Source organism: Mustela erminea, chromosome X (genome assembly GCF_009829155.1).
Source record: "Mustela erminea isolate mMusErm1 chromosome X, mMusErm1.Pri, whole genome shotgun sequence".
NCBI lineage: Eukaryota > Metazoa > Chordata > Mammalia > Carnivora > Mustelidae > Mustela > Mustela erminea.
Genome location: NC_045635.1, coordinates 125,740,019 through 125,757,575, shown reverse-complemented (window position 1 = coordinate 125,757,575; position 17,557 = coordinate 125,740,019). Strand labels below are relative to the sequence as shown.

General features: G+C 54.0%; 1 protein-coding gene across 4 annotated transcripts in view; it reads right to left on the bottom strand.

Moving 5' to 3' along the window:
- MAMLD1 (mastermind like domain containing 1) overlaps positions 1-17,557 on the bottom strand; it is a 108,392-nt gene that overhangs the window by 34,318 nt on the left and 56,517 nt on the right. For all 4 annotated transcript variants that reach the window (XM_032329944.1, XM_032329946.1, XM_032329945.1 and 1 more), the window contains one exon: positions 1,024-2,736. In XM_032329944.1, coding sequence (XP_032185835.1) covers positions 1,024-2,736 — 1,713 coding nt within the window. The remainder of the gene's footprint in view (positions 1-1,023; positions 2,737-17,557) is intronic.

Sequence of the window (17,557 nt, the reverse complement as noted above, 5' to 3'; positions counted from 1 at the left end):
ATGGCAAGCAACCAAGGGAGGCCGCTAGCCAACAGCTCATGAGGAACCGAGGCCTCAGTCCAACCACCTGCAAGGAACTGCTTCCTGCCAACAACCTTGGCAGTGAACTTGGAAGCAGAACCTTCCTGGTTGAGCTGGAGATGACCACAAACTTACGAGTGACTCACGGTCAAAAGACCCAGCCAGGTGATGCCAGGACTCCTGGCCCACGGAAACTGCAAGGTGATACATGTGTGTTGTTGTAAGCAGATGTTTTGGAGTAATTTGTTACCCGGCAAGAGATAACCAACACAGGCAGCGAGCGGAGCACTGACGCGGGCCACCTGCGGTCCACACCGCTCAGGAAGGACCAGCTGAGTCTAGCGGTCAGATTGTAGGAGATGAGGGAGAGGGAGAGATCACAGTGATTTTGGGAAGAGCACAGGCTCTGAACTAAGACTTCCTGGTTTCCGGTTCCTGCTCTGCCCCTGGCTGTATGACTCTGGGCAAGTCATTTCAACTCTCTGAGCCTCAGTTTCTTTGTAGAATGGAGACGCTAAGAGTAACTACTTTCTACGTATCTGTCCTTTTCATTTGGACCTGCTCAGCAGAAGTTTGCTGGGCCATTTCTAGAAGGCTCCGTGTGCAAGCCTTATGCCAGCAGGGACAAGATTTAAATTCTTCAGTGCAATTTCCTTGCATCCTGCAAAGTGTCTGCTAGCCCTGGGTGAGGGAACATGCCACGTGGCCCAGGGCAGAGCCTTGCCTTCCCCTGGTCCCCTTCCCCTGGCAGCACCTTCTGGGTACACGTTTCCTCCCAGAGGAGTTAAGTGGCCCACACAGGCACTGAAACCATGACGCTGGCCTCATTAATACTACAGTTGGACCACACGGAATTTGGCTGAAATAGACTTTTCCCAAGTCAAGTCTGGGCTCAGAGAGGACTAAAGCCACGTTTGCTTCCAGAGCCAGGTCGCCAATAGCATAAGACACGGTTCTTAGTTCCAGAACCAAGGACCGCCACCGGACACGAGATCGTCTTACCTGTCTGGGCAGAGAAGGCATGGAGTCCCGCGCCCCCAGCCGCGGAAAGCGCTGGGGCTGCTGCATCATCTGGTGCAGAAGGAAGGACGAGTGGTCAGGCTGCGGCGGCTGCAAGGCGGCAGTGGCGGTGGACAAGGCGGTGGTGGAAGAGGCCGGCGGCGCCTGCTGCAGGTAGTGGAGCAGGGCCGTCTGCCTAGCGGCGGCAGAGGGCACAGAGGGCGCCTTCTGGGGGCCTGGCTCAGAAACGAAGTGCGACAGGGGCTTGGTGTTGCCGAAGGTAAAGGGCTCTGGGATTCCAGGGCCGGGGCTGGGCAGCCCCTGCTGCATGATCACGCTCAGGGTTTTGGATGAGTCGGTGGTCAAGGGCTTGAAGATGGTGCTCGTTGACTGCCGGGGCGGCGGTGGCGGCGGCGGTGGCGGCGGCGGCTGCGTTAGCGGGTGGCCAGAGGGTGTGAGGCTCCGGATGAGGGAGCACTGCGGAGTGAAGGACTGCTGCGGCAGGCCCGGGCTGGAGAGCTTCTCCGGCCGGTAGGGCGGGGAGGGCCCCGCGTTGCTGGCAGGCAGGGCGGACAGCAGGTGCCCCGGAGGACTTTTGACCCCGGAGGACACCAGGTTGGCCAGGATGGAGCTCTGGGGGCTGAACTGCGGCTGTTGACTGAGCACAGGGCTGGGGAGCTTCTCAGGAGTGTAGAGCATGGCGGGCCCCATGGCGGTGGTGCCACCGGACGCCAGGCTGGCGAGTAAGGCATTGGGGGAGGCTTGGAAGGCGCTCCCTGGCAGGTTGCTGGACGCCATGCATGACACCATGAGGCTCTGAGGGCTGAACTGCGGTGGCGGTTGCGGAGATGGTACCGGGCGGTAAGACGGGGACATGCCTGGAGGCGGCAGGCCCGACCAGCCTGGGCTGGGCGCCTGCGGCCTACTAGCGGACCCCTGCTTGCTAGCCGCCAGCACCTTCAGCTGGTGGGCGTGATGCCACTGCGGCACCGGGACTGGGGGCAAAGCGGCCTGGGGCACCCCCGGGGCCTGGCTCTTGGCGTGCGCCACTGAAGAGCTGGGCGAGGCCCCCCGCTTACTTGGGGGTGGGATCCCATAGCTGATCCCGGCTGGGGAGTGCGGGACTTGAAGCGACGGCCCCGCCCCCGTGAGCTGGCTGCAACTCGAAGCAAACTCCTTGCTGGCACCAAGGCTCTCCAAGTGGGGCATCTGCACTGGAGGCTTGGGAGTGGTACCCAGGGTTGCCTGCGGGTGTTCTAAGACCAGTGGTTCTTCCGGCTTGCTGCCCAGGATTTTCTCAAGATCGAGGTCATTCGGAGAAGGTTCTTGAATTTTTGTTAGTTCCTCCAGGAGATCTTGAAGTTCCTGGTCCACAGCCGGCACGCTGTTGGCTTTGTCGTAGTAGGGCCCAGGGGGTCCTTTCAGTCCCACTTCTGCAGCCGGAGGCACCACGAATGGCGAGCCCATGACACTGCCGTTCATGGGATTCGTCTCGAGGGGTAACGAATGGCCCGCTCCTCCCATGGCCGTGGCACTGGGGTTCATCGTTAGCGGAGGAACCTGCAGCTCCACACAGGCCGTGCTGGGGTGGGCACTCGGGCCCATAGAAAGGGTAACGTCTTCCAGACAAGGCCTCTTGATTTTATTAGGGTAGCCCCCATCAGCCATGCCTGGAAACTGGAAATGATCTCCTTCCTGTCTCCTTTTAACGGGTCCCTGTGGCAGAGAAGGAGAAAGAGAGAGGGAGAGAGAAATTTTTATAAAGCCTTGGCACATGAAAGCTAATGAACAGGACACTTGCAAGATAAAACACCTCTCCATTTTGGGACTTATAGTTGTCAAAACTATATAATACAGCCTATTTTGAGAACCACAATGCTGCTTCTTTGTTGCTGTGTTTCATGTAAACTGTCTTGTTACACTTCGAATTAGGCATTATGCTTTCTGTGTACCAAACACCACAGGAAGTCCCACAAAGGATCTTCTCTGCCCGCATAAGGGGGAGCTCAGTTCAGCTGTGTGGAAGCCATGGAAAGAACTGTGTCCTAGATGGGCGTTTGAGGGCACACTGCAAGGACCTGTCTATAGAGACCCCCGTTACTAAGAAGGAAAAGCCTAATGTAGACATTGAACTTTTAGGGTGCCTCCCTGTCTTGGTAAAATACATCAGACTGAGGTCCGCAATGGGACCACAATAGAGCCTCTGGAGGAAAGTAGATCTGGCTGTGGGCTTTGGGGCAGCTGGCTGAGCTATCCTGTTTAGGGGAAACACAAGTTGCAGACCGATCATAGGGGCACGGGCACCTCTATTTCTACACACACACACTCTGCTAGGTACATGCAAAAATCGCTTGGAAGAACATCTATGCGACCATTTGGAGCAGTCATCTCTTGGGGGTGACTGGCGAGGCCCTTTCTATTCTCTACGGTTTGATATTGCTTGTTTGTTTTTACAGAATGACTTATAACCACCCCCCCCCAAAGTATAAAGTTATCTAAATAAGAAATTCCTCTCTGCAGGTGCATCCTTAGGTTGGGGAGATATGGAACAACAGGAAAAGGACCCAATCTGCGATCTGCACCTTGGGGGAGCTGCTCTCCATTTATAAAAGCATAGCTTTTGGGAACAAAGCAGTTAGCGATGCAGTATTTCCTACTCGTTCAAGGCTCCATACAATCATCTGTGGCTGTCATGTTACTGAGTGTGGAGGGAAAAGCGAGTGGGGTGGTGGGGAGGAGTGTGTGGGAAGAGGAGGGCTTGGAAAACACCTCCATGCCTACAGGGGAGGAGGGAAACGGAGGACCCTTGAACATGGCCCTGCTGTAAGAAATCCTACTGTAACTTTTGACTCCCCTGAAACTCAACTAACAGCCTACTGTGGACTGGGGACCTTACGGTAACCTTGGGTAGGTTAACACGGATTTGGGATGTTCTACGTACTGTTATTAGAGCCTTACAACAAAGGGAGCTAGAGAAAAGAAAATGTTACTAAGAACATCATAAGGAAGAGAAGACGCATTCACAGTTCCTTCCTGTATTTCTCCTGAAGAAAACTGCCTGGAAGTGGACTCGTGTCGTTCACACCTGTGTTGTTTAAGGGGCAACCGCATTTCTCCTGAAGCAAATTTTTGTGTAAGAATCCCCCTGTTTAGCTATAGAAGTCTCACTGGGACAATTGTTGTTGGTCCTTTGATGTCTCCTCATGCTTGGCTCACTGGTGAGGGACGTGGGGTCAACGTGTGTGGGTGGCCCCCAGCTAGCGCCACACGGGCCGTGACAGTCACGACCGAGTGAACATCCAAAGAGATTCCCCCAGGGCTGCACATCTCGGGCTCTGGTGCTCATCAGATTCCCCAAGACATATCCAGATTCCCAGCCCCCCACCCCAAATGAACTGTTTCACTCTCATCCAGAGCCGGGCGGGGGTGGGGGGGTGGTGCAGGGATCTGAGTCTTTTTGAAGCTCCTGGGCTGATTCTGATGCTAAATGCCTCATCTCATTGCTGCTGCTCTGAGATCCTGCGGCACCTAGTAAACCCTCCCTAACTCGTGGCTGCCATTACCATTGGGAGTGCAGCCCCATCCTAGGAGAGACAGGGGCTCTGACACCCAGGGAAGGGAAAGGTCTTGCCCAGAGCTGCTTGGCTGGAGGGCAGCAGGGCCCAGAGAGATGCAGGCCCCCTCCCTGACCCCACAACTGCCTCTCAAGCCTGGGCCTTGACCCGCCCAGCAGGCAGGACACTGTCTCATTGCCACAGAAAGGGCTCCATCCACGGGAAGGAGGGAACTTGCCTCCTTCTTCGCCTTTTCTCTGCAACATGGACAAGAGCACTTTGAGGGGCAGCTCTGCCATCAAATCCACCTGGGGCTGAGGTTCTCGGGGTCGGCAAGAACGGGCTGGGCCGGGGGTGGGGGCACAAGAAGTGGCCTCTCCATTCACCTGTGCCCACTCCTCCATCCGGGAGCAGTGGACTCTGTCTCGGCCCACACCAGGTGTTTAGTAAATAGCAGCTGAATGAATCAATGGACAAATGAACCAAATGGCCTGGCGTGCAGGGGGCTCTGCTACATGTTTTCCTGGTCATTCATTCAGTCGGTCATGGGCCAGCCCACAAACAAGTCACTGAGTCCCAAACTGATTCTGTTTCATCGGCATTCTCCCAAGCAGTTCAGAGAATTCCAATATATTGAAAGTAGAAATGGATGAAATGGATCAATAAGGGATGAGTGGGAGCGGGTTCTAGCCCGGATCCCCTTCAGGGAACTCAAGCTGGCCATGGCCGGGCCCAGGGTGCTGCTGGCGAGGTGGCAGACTGGGAAGCGGGTGCCACGACGCTTAAGTCCATGTAGTCGAGGCGGGGGGGATGGGGTGGGAGGAACGGGAGGAGTACAGAGAGTACATCTCAACCTTCTCTTTTTACAGAAAACAGAATGGGATGTGATTAGCTTGTGGTCACACAGCTAGTTAGTGGACAAGGACAACAGGACAAGGAAACGGGTCCACCTGTGTTAGACCCCAGGTGTCCCGACTCCCAGCCTGAGCCCTCACAGGTCAACCTTTGGTGGGGTTGGGGGGACAGGGTGGGGAGGGGAAGTGGGGGAGTTCGCTGGCATCTTTCAAAAAGGAACGGCCATCTCTAACCCCATTTCACAAGCAAACTGAGCCACGGATGTGATCCCCACAACCTTATGAACATTCTCCGAGATGCATTTGAAAGCATGTGATAGCTTCTGCACCCCTTAAATAATGAGAAAAGTAAAGCAACCCTTTTGACGGGGGCCAAGTTCAGCTCTGTAGTCAGTATTATTTCTGGTTCCGTCTGAACAATGACATGGTGATTCTTTCCTTTCTCCATTTTTAGTCCAGAACGACAAAAAGGGCAAAAATTTCTTGGAAAAGGTCTAGATTATGAGAGTACAGTCTAGGCTTATAAAATGGGCACAAGAAGAAAAAGGAATCTGATATATGTATGTGTATTTGTGTGTGTGTGTGAGTGGGTGTGCGTGTAAAATACATAAACATGTCACTCTTCCCCAAGAAATCTAGCAGGCTGTTATGAACCCTTCATTTTGAAACTCTGACCAGTGGCTTAACATGGACACCAACATGTGCACAGTTCTTGCTGGGTAAGAACAGAGGAGGCTAAAGGTGACCAGGAGGCATCGGTTCAGGGAACCTCATTTTCCCTGCAGAGGTCGCCGGGCACATAAGGCCATGACAAAATGGTCAAAAAGGTGGAAATGACCATCGGCTTATTAGCTTCTGCCTCCCCCCACCCCGCCAGCTGGTGGCTCCCACAGGGCAGCTTGGGCCAGACTGCTGCTACTTCTCTCAGTCTCTCTCAAGCACTTCTGTACTCCATCAGAGCTTTCTTTCGCACAGTTCTCCATTTCCCAAGTTTCCAAGCATTGGTCAGCTACATTGGATCTCAAGCCCTTGGAGACAAGGACGGTCCCTAGCAGACCTGCTCAGAAGGAAGGAGTAAAGACATTATGGGGCATGATGGAGGTAGCCCCATGGATACGACAATGTTGCAGCAGAACTGAGACAGGACGGAAGGAAGGGGGGAAGAATATGCCCCGATCCACACGGGGGATAAGGTTAGGATCAGCGCGTTTAGTGTATGTTTCACTTGCACGTTTGTTTTTCAGAAAGATCTCCTCACAAATTGAAACTAACCTTTTTGTAGCTCAAACAGGATTTTCAGCATTTCCAGAATTGCAAGACATGAGGCTTTGGACAATCCCATGGAGGCTGGGAGTGCCAGGGAACCCTGACTGCTGACTGGCTCCAAGAGGAGTCAGTTTGTCTCAAGCACAAATCTCTGCTAAGAGGTGGTCTGAAGCAAGAATCTCAACCTCCAAATGGGGAATCTGTTGGTGTCCTTGCCTTGCTCTGAGCCGGCAGATACTGTAGCCTTGGCCCCTGACGTAGGCAGTGGCAGGCAGGGGGGCAGGATGGAGCCCTGGAAGAGGCACAGAAGACCTGCCTTTAAGTCATAGCTGTTCTGTTTGCTGTGTGACTGTGGGGTGAGTCACTCCCCCTCTCTGAGCCTCAGTATCTTTTTCTGTGAAATGGGTCCCGGGCCTGCCCTGTGCCTCACAGCGTCAGTGAAGCAGGTGCATCTCGAGCTGTAATTGCCACTGATCTCATTCTCCAGGCCCTGGGTCCCCATGCTGCCCTATGGCCCTCCAGTGTAGGCCTCAGTTTGCCCTCCGACAAATAAGGACATGCCCACCGGGAGTGGAGGGAGGGGAGGGAGGCGGGCAGCCTAGTCCCTATGGCCCCGCAGCGCTGCCTCCTTCTCTGGGCCCTGTCATGCTGCTGCAGCACTCTGGTGCCCCGTCCTGAGGACCTGGGCTTCAGAGAGCTTCGACCAGAGCCATCTAGGCAGCAGCCCCAGCAAATGCATTTTCTAGAACTGCGTTCTTCCTTTCTTTAGTGGACACACACCAGCTGGAAGTGTGGGCGACTCCTAAGGATGCCCCCAAGCCTGGAGGCTCATGTAGCTTTAAGGAGCTCATAACTCATATTGCCCCCCCCGGAAAGACCTGAAGTGTTGCGCCCCAAAACAAGGGGTTCTTGAGCCCTAAGCCTTGCACTCCTAGCTCTTCAGAACTTCCAGACCCGGAGAGACAGGCTCACGTCAGGACTGGTGAGGCCTGGAGCCTGAGAGAGATGCGTCCATGGGCCAGCTTCTCAGACTCTCATGTTGGCCCTTCTCTGCAGGCAGAAACTCTGCCCTGCTTTCCTCCCAACACATTCCCATGTGGCATCCCCAGCGGGATAAGGATGATCACTTCTGGGGAGGACGGAAAGATGGAGTCAGTCTCAGACGGTCGGATGGATGGAGCCGGGGCTGCCTGGGGCTGGAATGGAAGCTGAGGTCGAAGGCAAAGGCCCTGACCCGGTCCAGACAACCCTGTGTGTGCAGGACCCAGGTTAACAAGCTTCATCGGTGTCCCGCTGGAATGCGGCTGACAAGCCTAGAACCATGCAGAGAAGTGGGACAGTGGAGGCAGAGCTGAGGCTCCAGGCCACACACCGATGGCAGAGGCCACCAGGGCCACTGGGCAGACCCTCCTCACTTCCCTCTGGGCTGGGCTTCCAAGGACCCAGTGATATGACCTCTCCTAGGTCCCTAACCCACTCTGGGCCTCAGTTTCCCCAGCTGTAAAGGTCTCTTCTCCCCTCCCCCAGGAGGGTCTCTCTCCCTGGGATGACAGTAGGCCAGGGGCAGCCCAATGGCTCACAAGCGCCCTGGCCACGAGCAGGATGTGCACGCTGTTGGCAGCTGCAGACTCTCACGGAAAGCACACCCTCCCCCAGTCCAGTGGGGGTCAGAGGATGGTCCTTCCCAAATATCTCTAGGACGTTTTAATAAGGAATTACTTGAATGCATGTGTACCTCTGTGTGTATGTGCGTGTGTGTGCATGTCTGTGGACTAGCAGCATTAGTCCTGAGCATGGCAGCTGCGCACAAGCTGAATCAGGAAAGGTGGCCGACAGTTTGGGTCAAGTGAGCCGTGCTCACGTGCATCTCGTTTAGGGTCCTACCAAATCACCAGGAAGCCTGCCATCTCCCCAGCTAACTCAAGGGGCCTATGACAGTCGGTAGTGATGTTTTAAAGGCCGTTCCTGAAGATCTATCCAGAATGAGAACTCGGCAGTGGGCTCAGTCCGTCGTCGGGGCCTCTGTCCCCCACCTGCCCTCCCCCAACTGCTCCACCAACCCCTGTCGCAACTTCGCATCTCCCCAGCAGAATCCAGCACGTAGGGAATGACCGAAACTGAAGGGAGGGGGACTGAGTTCACAGAGAACACCGTGCCAAAGGCGGAATGCAGCCATACTGGTACTCTGAACCCGTTTGGGAGGCTCTGGGTCCATTCCACAAAGGCCCCAGGGAGGCCCCCCAGTTTGGCTGCTGACCACACATGCGATGGGAGGCTCTTACCCCTTCGCCCTTGCTATCTGGTCCCCGGCTCTCCAGGCCTTCCTTTCACAAGTGCCCCCATGTTGGCAGGGACTCTGGAAGCGGGCCCCATCAGCTAGTGGTTGGCTCCTTGCCGATGTTGATGGGATTGGGAGTGTGGTCAGTGGGGAAGCCCCTGGTCTGGGCCCTGATGGGTTGAGTGAGTTTTTAGAGGGGCTGTTGGCATATTTCAGGGATAGGACTTCTGGTGAAGCTGAGCTGGGAAGCAAGTAGCCATTGATAATCCAAGAGCTGGAAACAAGTCCTGGGTCATTTTGAGCCGGGGCAGTTTGAGCTGTGTGGAAATCACGCCCCACGTGGGGTAGTCATAGCGCTCCATCTGGATAAGGCTAGAGGCTTCTGCCTCTGCATAGGCGAGCGCAGGAGCGATTCTCTGTCCTCACAGCAGGGCCCCACTGGATTGCAGATGGCAGACTCAAGGCTGGGACACCAACTTGAGTAGTTTAAATGGGGCAAAGAGAAAAACGGTGGCTTATGGCTCATAAGCTTATGAACCTTCCCCTCTGCTCCCAGGTATGCATCTCTCCTTTGTGGGGACTGAAGCTTACACAGTTTGGGGGCCCCTCTTTATGAAAGAGAATACAACGTTAAAAGAACAAAATTAGGGGTGCCCGGCTGGCCCAGTCAGTGGAGTGTCAGACTCTTGATCTCAGGGTTGCAAGTTCGAGGCCTACGTTAGATCTAGAGATGACTTAAAAAAAAAAAAAAAAAGAACAAAATTAGGTACCAGGCCTTGGAAGCTTTGAAGGTTGAGTCGTGAAGCTTAGGTGCATGGAGACCTCACTTCTCTGCCTGTGCCCCAACAATGAGCTAAGTAAAATGGCAACAGGCTTTCGAACAAGGCAGGAATTTCCTTGCATGAGAAACCCGACAGCTGTGTAGGTGGGAGAAGAATCCAGAGCCACCTGGTTAGTCTCGTGCATTTAGAAGGTCACGTGCTGGTGAATAAGCACATTTTAGCAGCTGAGTGCCAACTTGCGACTCTAAGATCTACTAACCGTCTGCAGATGTACCAAGCACAGTTAGTAGAATTTAGAACCAGGCAGTCTGAGCTCCGACACCAGAGATGCAGAGGCTGGGAGGCAGCGAGCATCATGGCTTTTCCAGCCTTGCGGAGCACGAGACGTGACTGACAAGTAAAAACTATACACGTTTAAGTGATGCAATGAGATTTTTCAAATGTACCATGTGGGGATTTCATATACGTATATTCTGAGAAATAATTTAGGTGGTTTTTTGTTTGTTTGTTTACTTAAGATTAAGTGCACAGAGCGTTTAATGAACCTTTTTTAAGCATATGATTCAGTGGCGTTTCACTCGCTCACCACGCTGAACAACCGAACTGGGGCTAGTAGGGCCAAGTAAATATTCTCTCTCTTTCCACTCTTGAAAATGCAAACACATTCTTGGTGGTCCTAAAATAGCCTTGAACATGGTTTACTCAGCAGCATTTGTCATTCGAGGGAGAGCTGCCTTTACTCATTGGCTGTACTTCTGAACAGCTGTAGGCAAGGCTAACTTCTGCAGACCAAGTCATCATAAACCGCAACAAGAATTGGCCATTGGCAGAAAAATCCTTCTACAAAGCAAGAGATCTCTCATCCAAACTGAGGTGTTTTTTAAGGTGTGCGCTTGGGGACAAGAGGCTTCTTCTGGGGGGAAGGAATCCTAATTTCATTTTGCCCACAAATACATGCTTGATGTTCTGGGTCCCCCAAAGCACTCAGCAACAGGCATGGGTTTCATAGCGAAAATAATGACAATGGAAAATATTCCTTTCTTTCACTATATATAGAAAGCGTCTGTGATCACATCATGGAATGTGTCATATAACCCAAAGCATTTCCTCTGCCTCGGTGTGTGCGTGTGTACACGTGTGTGTGTGAGTGTGTGTGCATGCATGTACGCCTGGAAAGATGGGGGTGCTCCTGCGGGTATAGACGACCGTCATGATAATGGTGGTATTTGGTGGAGATGGTGTTGCTGTCGGGGGCGTTGTCCTCAAGGATGGCTCCTCCTTGTTCGGCCTCTCTGTGAGAAACTCCAGCGGCTGGGCCCCGGGGAAGAAGGCTCACCCTGAACCAGCCCAGACTGGCAGCTGTCTCCTTGCCCTCATAATGATCTCGGTTCACCCAGAAACCTGAAGCTGAGCCGCTGGTGGAAGCATGGCAGATTTCTGTTTGTTAAAATGCTGCCAATAAAGTAATTTCATGTCAGATTTAACTACAGGAAAGGGCAAGGCATTTCTCAGTTCCTTAGCTGTCATGCGGCTAAAATAAATAGATCGGACAGCAGTTAGCCACAGTGCGCTTAGCTCTTTGAAGCCCTATATTCAGAAAGCAGATGTTGGGTGTTGGTGTTTGGGGGCTGGCTTCCTGAAGATATTTTATATTGGCCAAGTTAATTGTTCTAAACCCCAAAGGCTGGACTTAAAGGGCAAAAAGAGGCAAGAAAATGTTCGACTTTCCTGACAGTATCCCACAGGCAGTCCCAGCACCAGATAACTTGAGCACCAAGAGCTCACTCTAGAAGAGGCAGCTAGAGAGAGTGGCCCCTGGCTCCTGCCCACTAACTGTGCAAAGCAAGGCTGTCTCGGGGGCCCCAAACAGAAAACCTTTAGAAGGAGCGGAGCCCAGGGAGAGAAGCGGAGCCACAGCCTGAGAGGAGTGAGAGCAAGCGTGCCAGCCTGGAGCGCGAGTGGCCTTCTGCGGAGCGCTGGAGGGAGGCGGACAGGACAAAGCGGGCCTCCAGGCGGGAGGAGGGGAGCAGCCAGAAGGCCCTGGGGGAGGGCGGTGCTCCTGGTGCAGCAGGAGCCCGGGAGGTGGCCTTGAGCTCACTGTGGGGCCCCACGGCAGGTGGGGGAGGGCCGTGGACGAGAACTTGTCTGTGGTGGGAACCACCTGCTCAACCTGTCTGTGAAAGGCCTCTCTGGATGCCGACAGGTCAGGCAAGAACAGAAGTTGCGGGAAGAACCAGGACAAGTCATGGAGGCACGGACTGCGGGGGAGGGCCAGGGGGACTGAGCCAGCTGCAGCATCGGAGAGGGAGCAGAACCCTGGGCCGGGGAGGGGGGTGCGTGAGGATCGGATGTTCCCTGTACCTGCTTATAAGGAGAAACCGTGGCTTCAGAGAGAATGAACCGAAGCCCAGTGACCTGGGTCAGGATGGCAAGCTTCTTCCGTAAAGGCCCGAACGGTACGGTTCTCAGGCCTGGCAGGCCACGTGGTCGCCGTTGCAGTTCCGCAGTAGACAATGTGTTCCTGGCCGGACGTGCCTAGGTACTAATAAAACTTTACAAAAACAGGCTGCTGACCCTTGACCTAGAGCCGCAGCTGAGCGTCTGCCCCCGGGGAAATCTGTTATTGCCAAATTGCCCTCCCTACCCTGCTGGGGGCCATTTCTGAACTGGGCCTGAACTGGGCAGTGTATGCAGCAGCCGCAAATGCCATGTTTCACCTTGGCTGAGGACCGCGAAAGGAGAGGCGCCCACCTCCTCCAGGGCGCCCATCTGCCTGGCTCTCCCAGCCTCTGTACACCTCCACACAGTTTGCGTCTTGTCTACCAGATTCAGGCACACCCTCTTCCCTCAGGCCTCCAGGGGTCTCTAGGATAATACGGCTTCACCTCCTACCCCTTTCACTGCCAGCCTCGTGCTCTGGCCAGCCTCAAGGTCGCCATGTGAGGCCTGCCGCTCTCTGAAAGCAAGGAGCGTTTCCTCCCCATCTCTGGACCCCCAGAGCACCTAGCCTTGTGACAGGACAGGTCTGAATTAACCGTTGGAGCAAAAGGTTTCCTGCAAATGATCCTGTTCTTTCTGTTTCTGACAAGGCCAAGAGACAGCCGCTTTTCAGAAAGTGTGATTAAACTCAATAACTGGCCCAATGGCCTTGGACATGCTCCTCCTTTGTGTGTCCTTGGCCTCTTATATCTGGCACAGGGGCTAGCCTGAATGGTTTCTAAGGGAACTTCTGGCCAAGGGGGGACAGCAGCTGCTGCTCATGGATCATTTACTGGGTGCCCAGGCCTGAGCCTTGGATGGAATGGGAGACCTCAGGGTCCCAGGAGGGTGGGAGGTGGTGGCAGGGGCAGCCACACTTGAGCCCTCAGCAGTCAAGTCCAGTAGCCTATGGCTCGTGGCTGCTTTTCTAACTTTGGTATTTGGGGGGTTGGGAATCTGGTGAGAAGGAAGGGGAGATGAGGAGGAGAAAGAAAAGGCAGGAAGCAAGAGGAGGAGAAGGAAGGGCGCTAATAAATGATTCTATGTCGACTGCAGAAATCAGAATCTGTAGCCCAAGCCTAGAAGCACCTGCTTCCCCCATTCCCTCATGAAGTCTGGAACTCGGCATCCCAGGGGCAGCACCTGACCCAAATATCTGTCTGAAAGCCCAGTTCTATTGAGTTCTCCTGCTGGAGATTTCCAGCAAAAGCAAGAAGCCTCAGTCAACACAGGCCGGCTCCAACTGTGGGGATCCCCAGGCCCTCATCTTCAGGGCTTGTCCCCAGTTGGCACATACCATAGATGGGGGTATGCCTCGGGCTGCAGCTCAGCTGGGCTTTTCCACTGCCCTGGCCTGGGTTCCGACAGAGTCTACTCTCCTCCCCAGGAAGCTCAGCCTCCAGACACCTGTCACTTTGGGCCTAAAGTCAAGGAAGCCAGGGGCCAGGGGCCAGGCAGAAAGCCAGGCAGGGCAGCACTGAGCCCCCAGATACCAGCAGAAGCCGGCTGCCCAACAAAACCCCCTCCCGGCATCCTCCCTTGCAAACAGACTGCGGTTTTCAGGTCACTGGTTTGCTGAACTGGGCTAACCAGGCAGGACCCAGATGTGGCGCCCAGCGGTATCCGGCCAACTGAGCACTGCTTGGCCCTGGCAGGAGGGATTGGTCTTCAGGCCAGGCCTCTGCCTAGTGGCCGCCCTGGCTGAATGTCTGAAGCAGGAAAGGGCCCTTCCTGCAGGAGGAGGAGGAGGGGGAAAAGGGAGCGAGCAGCTGCGTGCTCCATGGGGAGGATCCCCAAAATAGAAAGGCGCATACGCACTGCAGGCCTTGACCCAGAATGCTCAGAGCCACAGCGCAGAGACCGAGGTGTCCTCAGGGGTCCTGTGTGTTTCTACCTGAGCTCCAAGGACACGCTTCCCACTGCCTTCTGAGCCAATGCCATTCTCTGATCATTTAAAAAAAAAAAAAAAAAGTGCAAATGGCAGTAATGCCTTGTGGGTTTTAGACAGCGTTCATATCCACGTCTTGGTCATCAACATCCCAGAAACCCTGATGCAGGCAGAGGTCGGCTTAGTGACCCTATTTTACTGGTGCGGACCTAAGCCCAGACACTCCTGCAAGATTCTCGGTAAGTGTTAGGGACGGCTGCCGACCTGAGGAGTTGGTCTTCTGGAGCCCCTGTGTTCTGGAAGAGGGGTCGGACACATCCCTCCTCTCTCCAGGGGCCAGACCTGCTCCTGCCCACAGCCTGCACGAAGTGGGGCACACTGGCCCAGGTTCTGGCTGGCTGTCCCTACCTTCCTGTAAGGTTTTTAATCAGCCGGCTCATTGCACACAGGCTGGGATGTAGGGCCGGTCAGAAGTTTCCAGGGAGTCACCAGGATGGTATAAAAGATGCATCCATTCTACAGCTGTTTACAGGCTGTCTCTGCCACTGGATGAAATCTGCAGGCCACCTGGGACTCTGGTCCGCAGCTCAAGCCTGAGCCCCCCAAAAGTCATGCCCAGCCCACAGAAGGTCCTAACACTCTGGGTTCCTAATCTGAGAATGGGAAGCAGCAAAGGAAGATGACCTTCCAAGTCACGGCACCTGGAGCTGAGATCTGAATTTCCAACCTACTGACTGTAACGCTGGGAGACTCCCCGTAGACTCCCTGTCTTCTGCCAGCCTCAGTCTCTGCGTTGGTGAAGTGGAAATACAAATCCTCATCCCCACCCTGGGGGGGCAGAGGAGCTAATGTATAACGAAGTAGCTTGTGTGAAAGAGCCACTCAATTCTCTCCTCCCAGGTTCAGGGTAGGATAAGTAGAACTGCAGAGTAGGACCCATCTGTTCCTGGGGGAGGAAGCCCAGAACAGTCCGCGCCTCGACTGGGAACTGCCAGAGCCCAAGGTCTGGCATGGGGCTGGGCACATAGAACAGACCCTGGAAATGGTGGGAAATGGTGGGGAGAGGCCAGAGACAGACTCTCTGACCTCAAGAGGAAATGGACACGCTCAAGGTCTCACAAAACGCTAGTCTCAGGTCTCCTTACTGAGTTCAGAACTCTTTCGCAAGGAAAGGGAGGTGCCTCCAAGGACGATGGATAAAATTTCTGAACCCTGCTCACGCGGTACAGCAGGAGGTGAATGTCCTCCTCTTACTGGATATTTCTAAGGTCACTAGTCTAAAGAAGAGGGACAGATAGGATGGAGCCAGTATTTTTGTAGCCATCCCAATCTGTATCTTCTCCTGTTTCACACAGGGCTCCTCTCTCTCCCTTGCTCAGCCCCACTTGCATTTAGAGGTGAGGAGGAGGAGGAAGAGGAGGAGGAGGAGGAGGAGGAGGGGGAGGGGGAGGAGGAGGAGGAGGAGGAGGGGGAGGGGGAGGAGGAGGAGGAGGAGGAGGAGGAGGAGGAGGAGCAGGAGGAGGAGGAGAAGCAGCAGCAGCAGTAGTAGTAATAGTGAGCGGTTGGTTTTGATCTCGGGATCATCCCACGGATTACAGGAGATACTGCTCCGCAAATGCTTGGAACAAAGTCTTATTTCTGGTTCATTTGTCTTTTGTCCTTGGGGAGGGAAAAGGATGGACAAAGTCCCAGAGCTATTTAGTAGCAGAAGCGAGACTAGAATCCCGGTGTCTTGAGCCCTTAGGATGGTCTTAGGATGTATATTTCCTGTAAGGGGGCTCTCAACTGTTCACAAGAAATAGTTCAGGGCTATTTAAAAGACTTCTTCTTTGAGACTGATAGGATTTTATGAACAGACCTTACTTAAAACATGTTGTTGTTGTTGTTAGTCTGTGTTTTGGGAAAGGCCGAGAGAAGCCCCTCGTGAGCGTCTCAATCAGATCTCCACGTGACAGAGGCAATCACTTGTCTGTGGAGCAGGTTTCCTGGAGACCGGCAGGCCCTTCCGCATCTGATCTGTTCATCTCTGTCCCTCAGACCACAAACACCCAGGCTGCTGAGGCCCTTGGCGGGGTGCAGCCAAGCTCCAGGTATTTTCCTGAGGCTGCAGAGGTTTAATGACCATGAACATCTCGCTGTGCTCAAACCAAGATGTGCCCTCAATGCTGGCTGATGGTGGCAGCAGCACCCACCTTGGCCAGCCTCTATGCAAGCCCTGCAGGCCCACCCGGAGAAGCGGGCTCCTTCCGTATCATCCCCTTCGGAGACCACAAGCATCTTCCAAGAAGACACATGTGCTTTTTACTGCAAAGGGGACTCATCTGGGAAAGTTGCTTTTGGAGACTGAGGCCTATTTTTTTGGGATCCCCTCAACTGGCACAAATCCTTGGTCTTCTAGGACAACTGAGAATTTTGGAAACAGGTCACTCGGAGCCAAGGGCAGAGAACAAAGTGTGGCATATGGAGGAAGAAGGACTGATTTTGATCAAGTCCAAGGTGTGACTCTCGAGCAATGGATGTGAATTTTTGGCATGGCCTACCAAGGGCTCTCTAAGGCCATCTGCAAAGAGATGCCAAGCCTACAAATGGTGCAAGCAATGGCAACGTCTCCCAAGTGAGGGCACGGATGGCCACTCCAAGGGCCTATTCTAAGAAAACCCTGCCAGCATTGAGGTCTACACGGATCAAAACCAAAGCCGTTACTTGCCAATCACACTCTTTTAAAGGGTGTTGGTGGGGCTCAGGAGGGGAAGGGGAAGAGGACCCTTAGACTACAGCCCACTCATTCCTCCTAGGAGCCAAACCCAGTGTGAAACAGAGGAGAAATTGGAAGTCAAGCCCAAATGCATCTGGACTCTAGATGCATCACTGAGAGGTTTTCCTTCACTGACTCAGTTGTCAACCATAAAAGAGAAGCAAGAAATCTAAAGGGTAATTCCGCTGGAGGTTAGACACTGCCTTCTAAGAGAGGCTGCCTGAAGGGCTGGCAATGTGGAGGATGGGGGGCTGGCCAAGGAATGGCTCCATGTCTGCTATCCCATCTGACCGCCACCTCCGTGAGCGGAGCCCGGCCGTCCAAGTCTGTAAATGTTTACGTATACTGAGGCTGCGGTATCCAGTTGAGCACGTAGACATTGAGGAGAAACAGAGACGTGGCATTTCAACAATCTCCCCCCACACCTGTGCACTTACGTTCGCGGATTGTCCTTGGGATGGTAGAGGCCAGGCCCTCTAGTTATGTGAAATGGCATTACCTCAGAGCCCCGAGCTCCTAGTTCTCTGAACAGGAAGGAAGCAGACCCACAGCTCTATAAGAGCCATTTCCTCTCTGCTGTATTAATTTCACAGATTAGGTAAGCCTCTCCTCTGTGGACCCAATACACTGAGATAACAGCCATTGTGTTTGCTGCGACTCCTACTAATGGAGCTAATCTTGG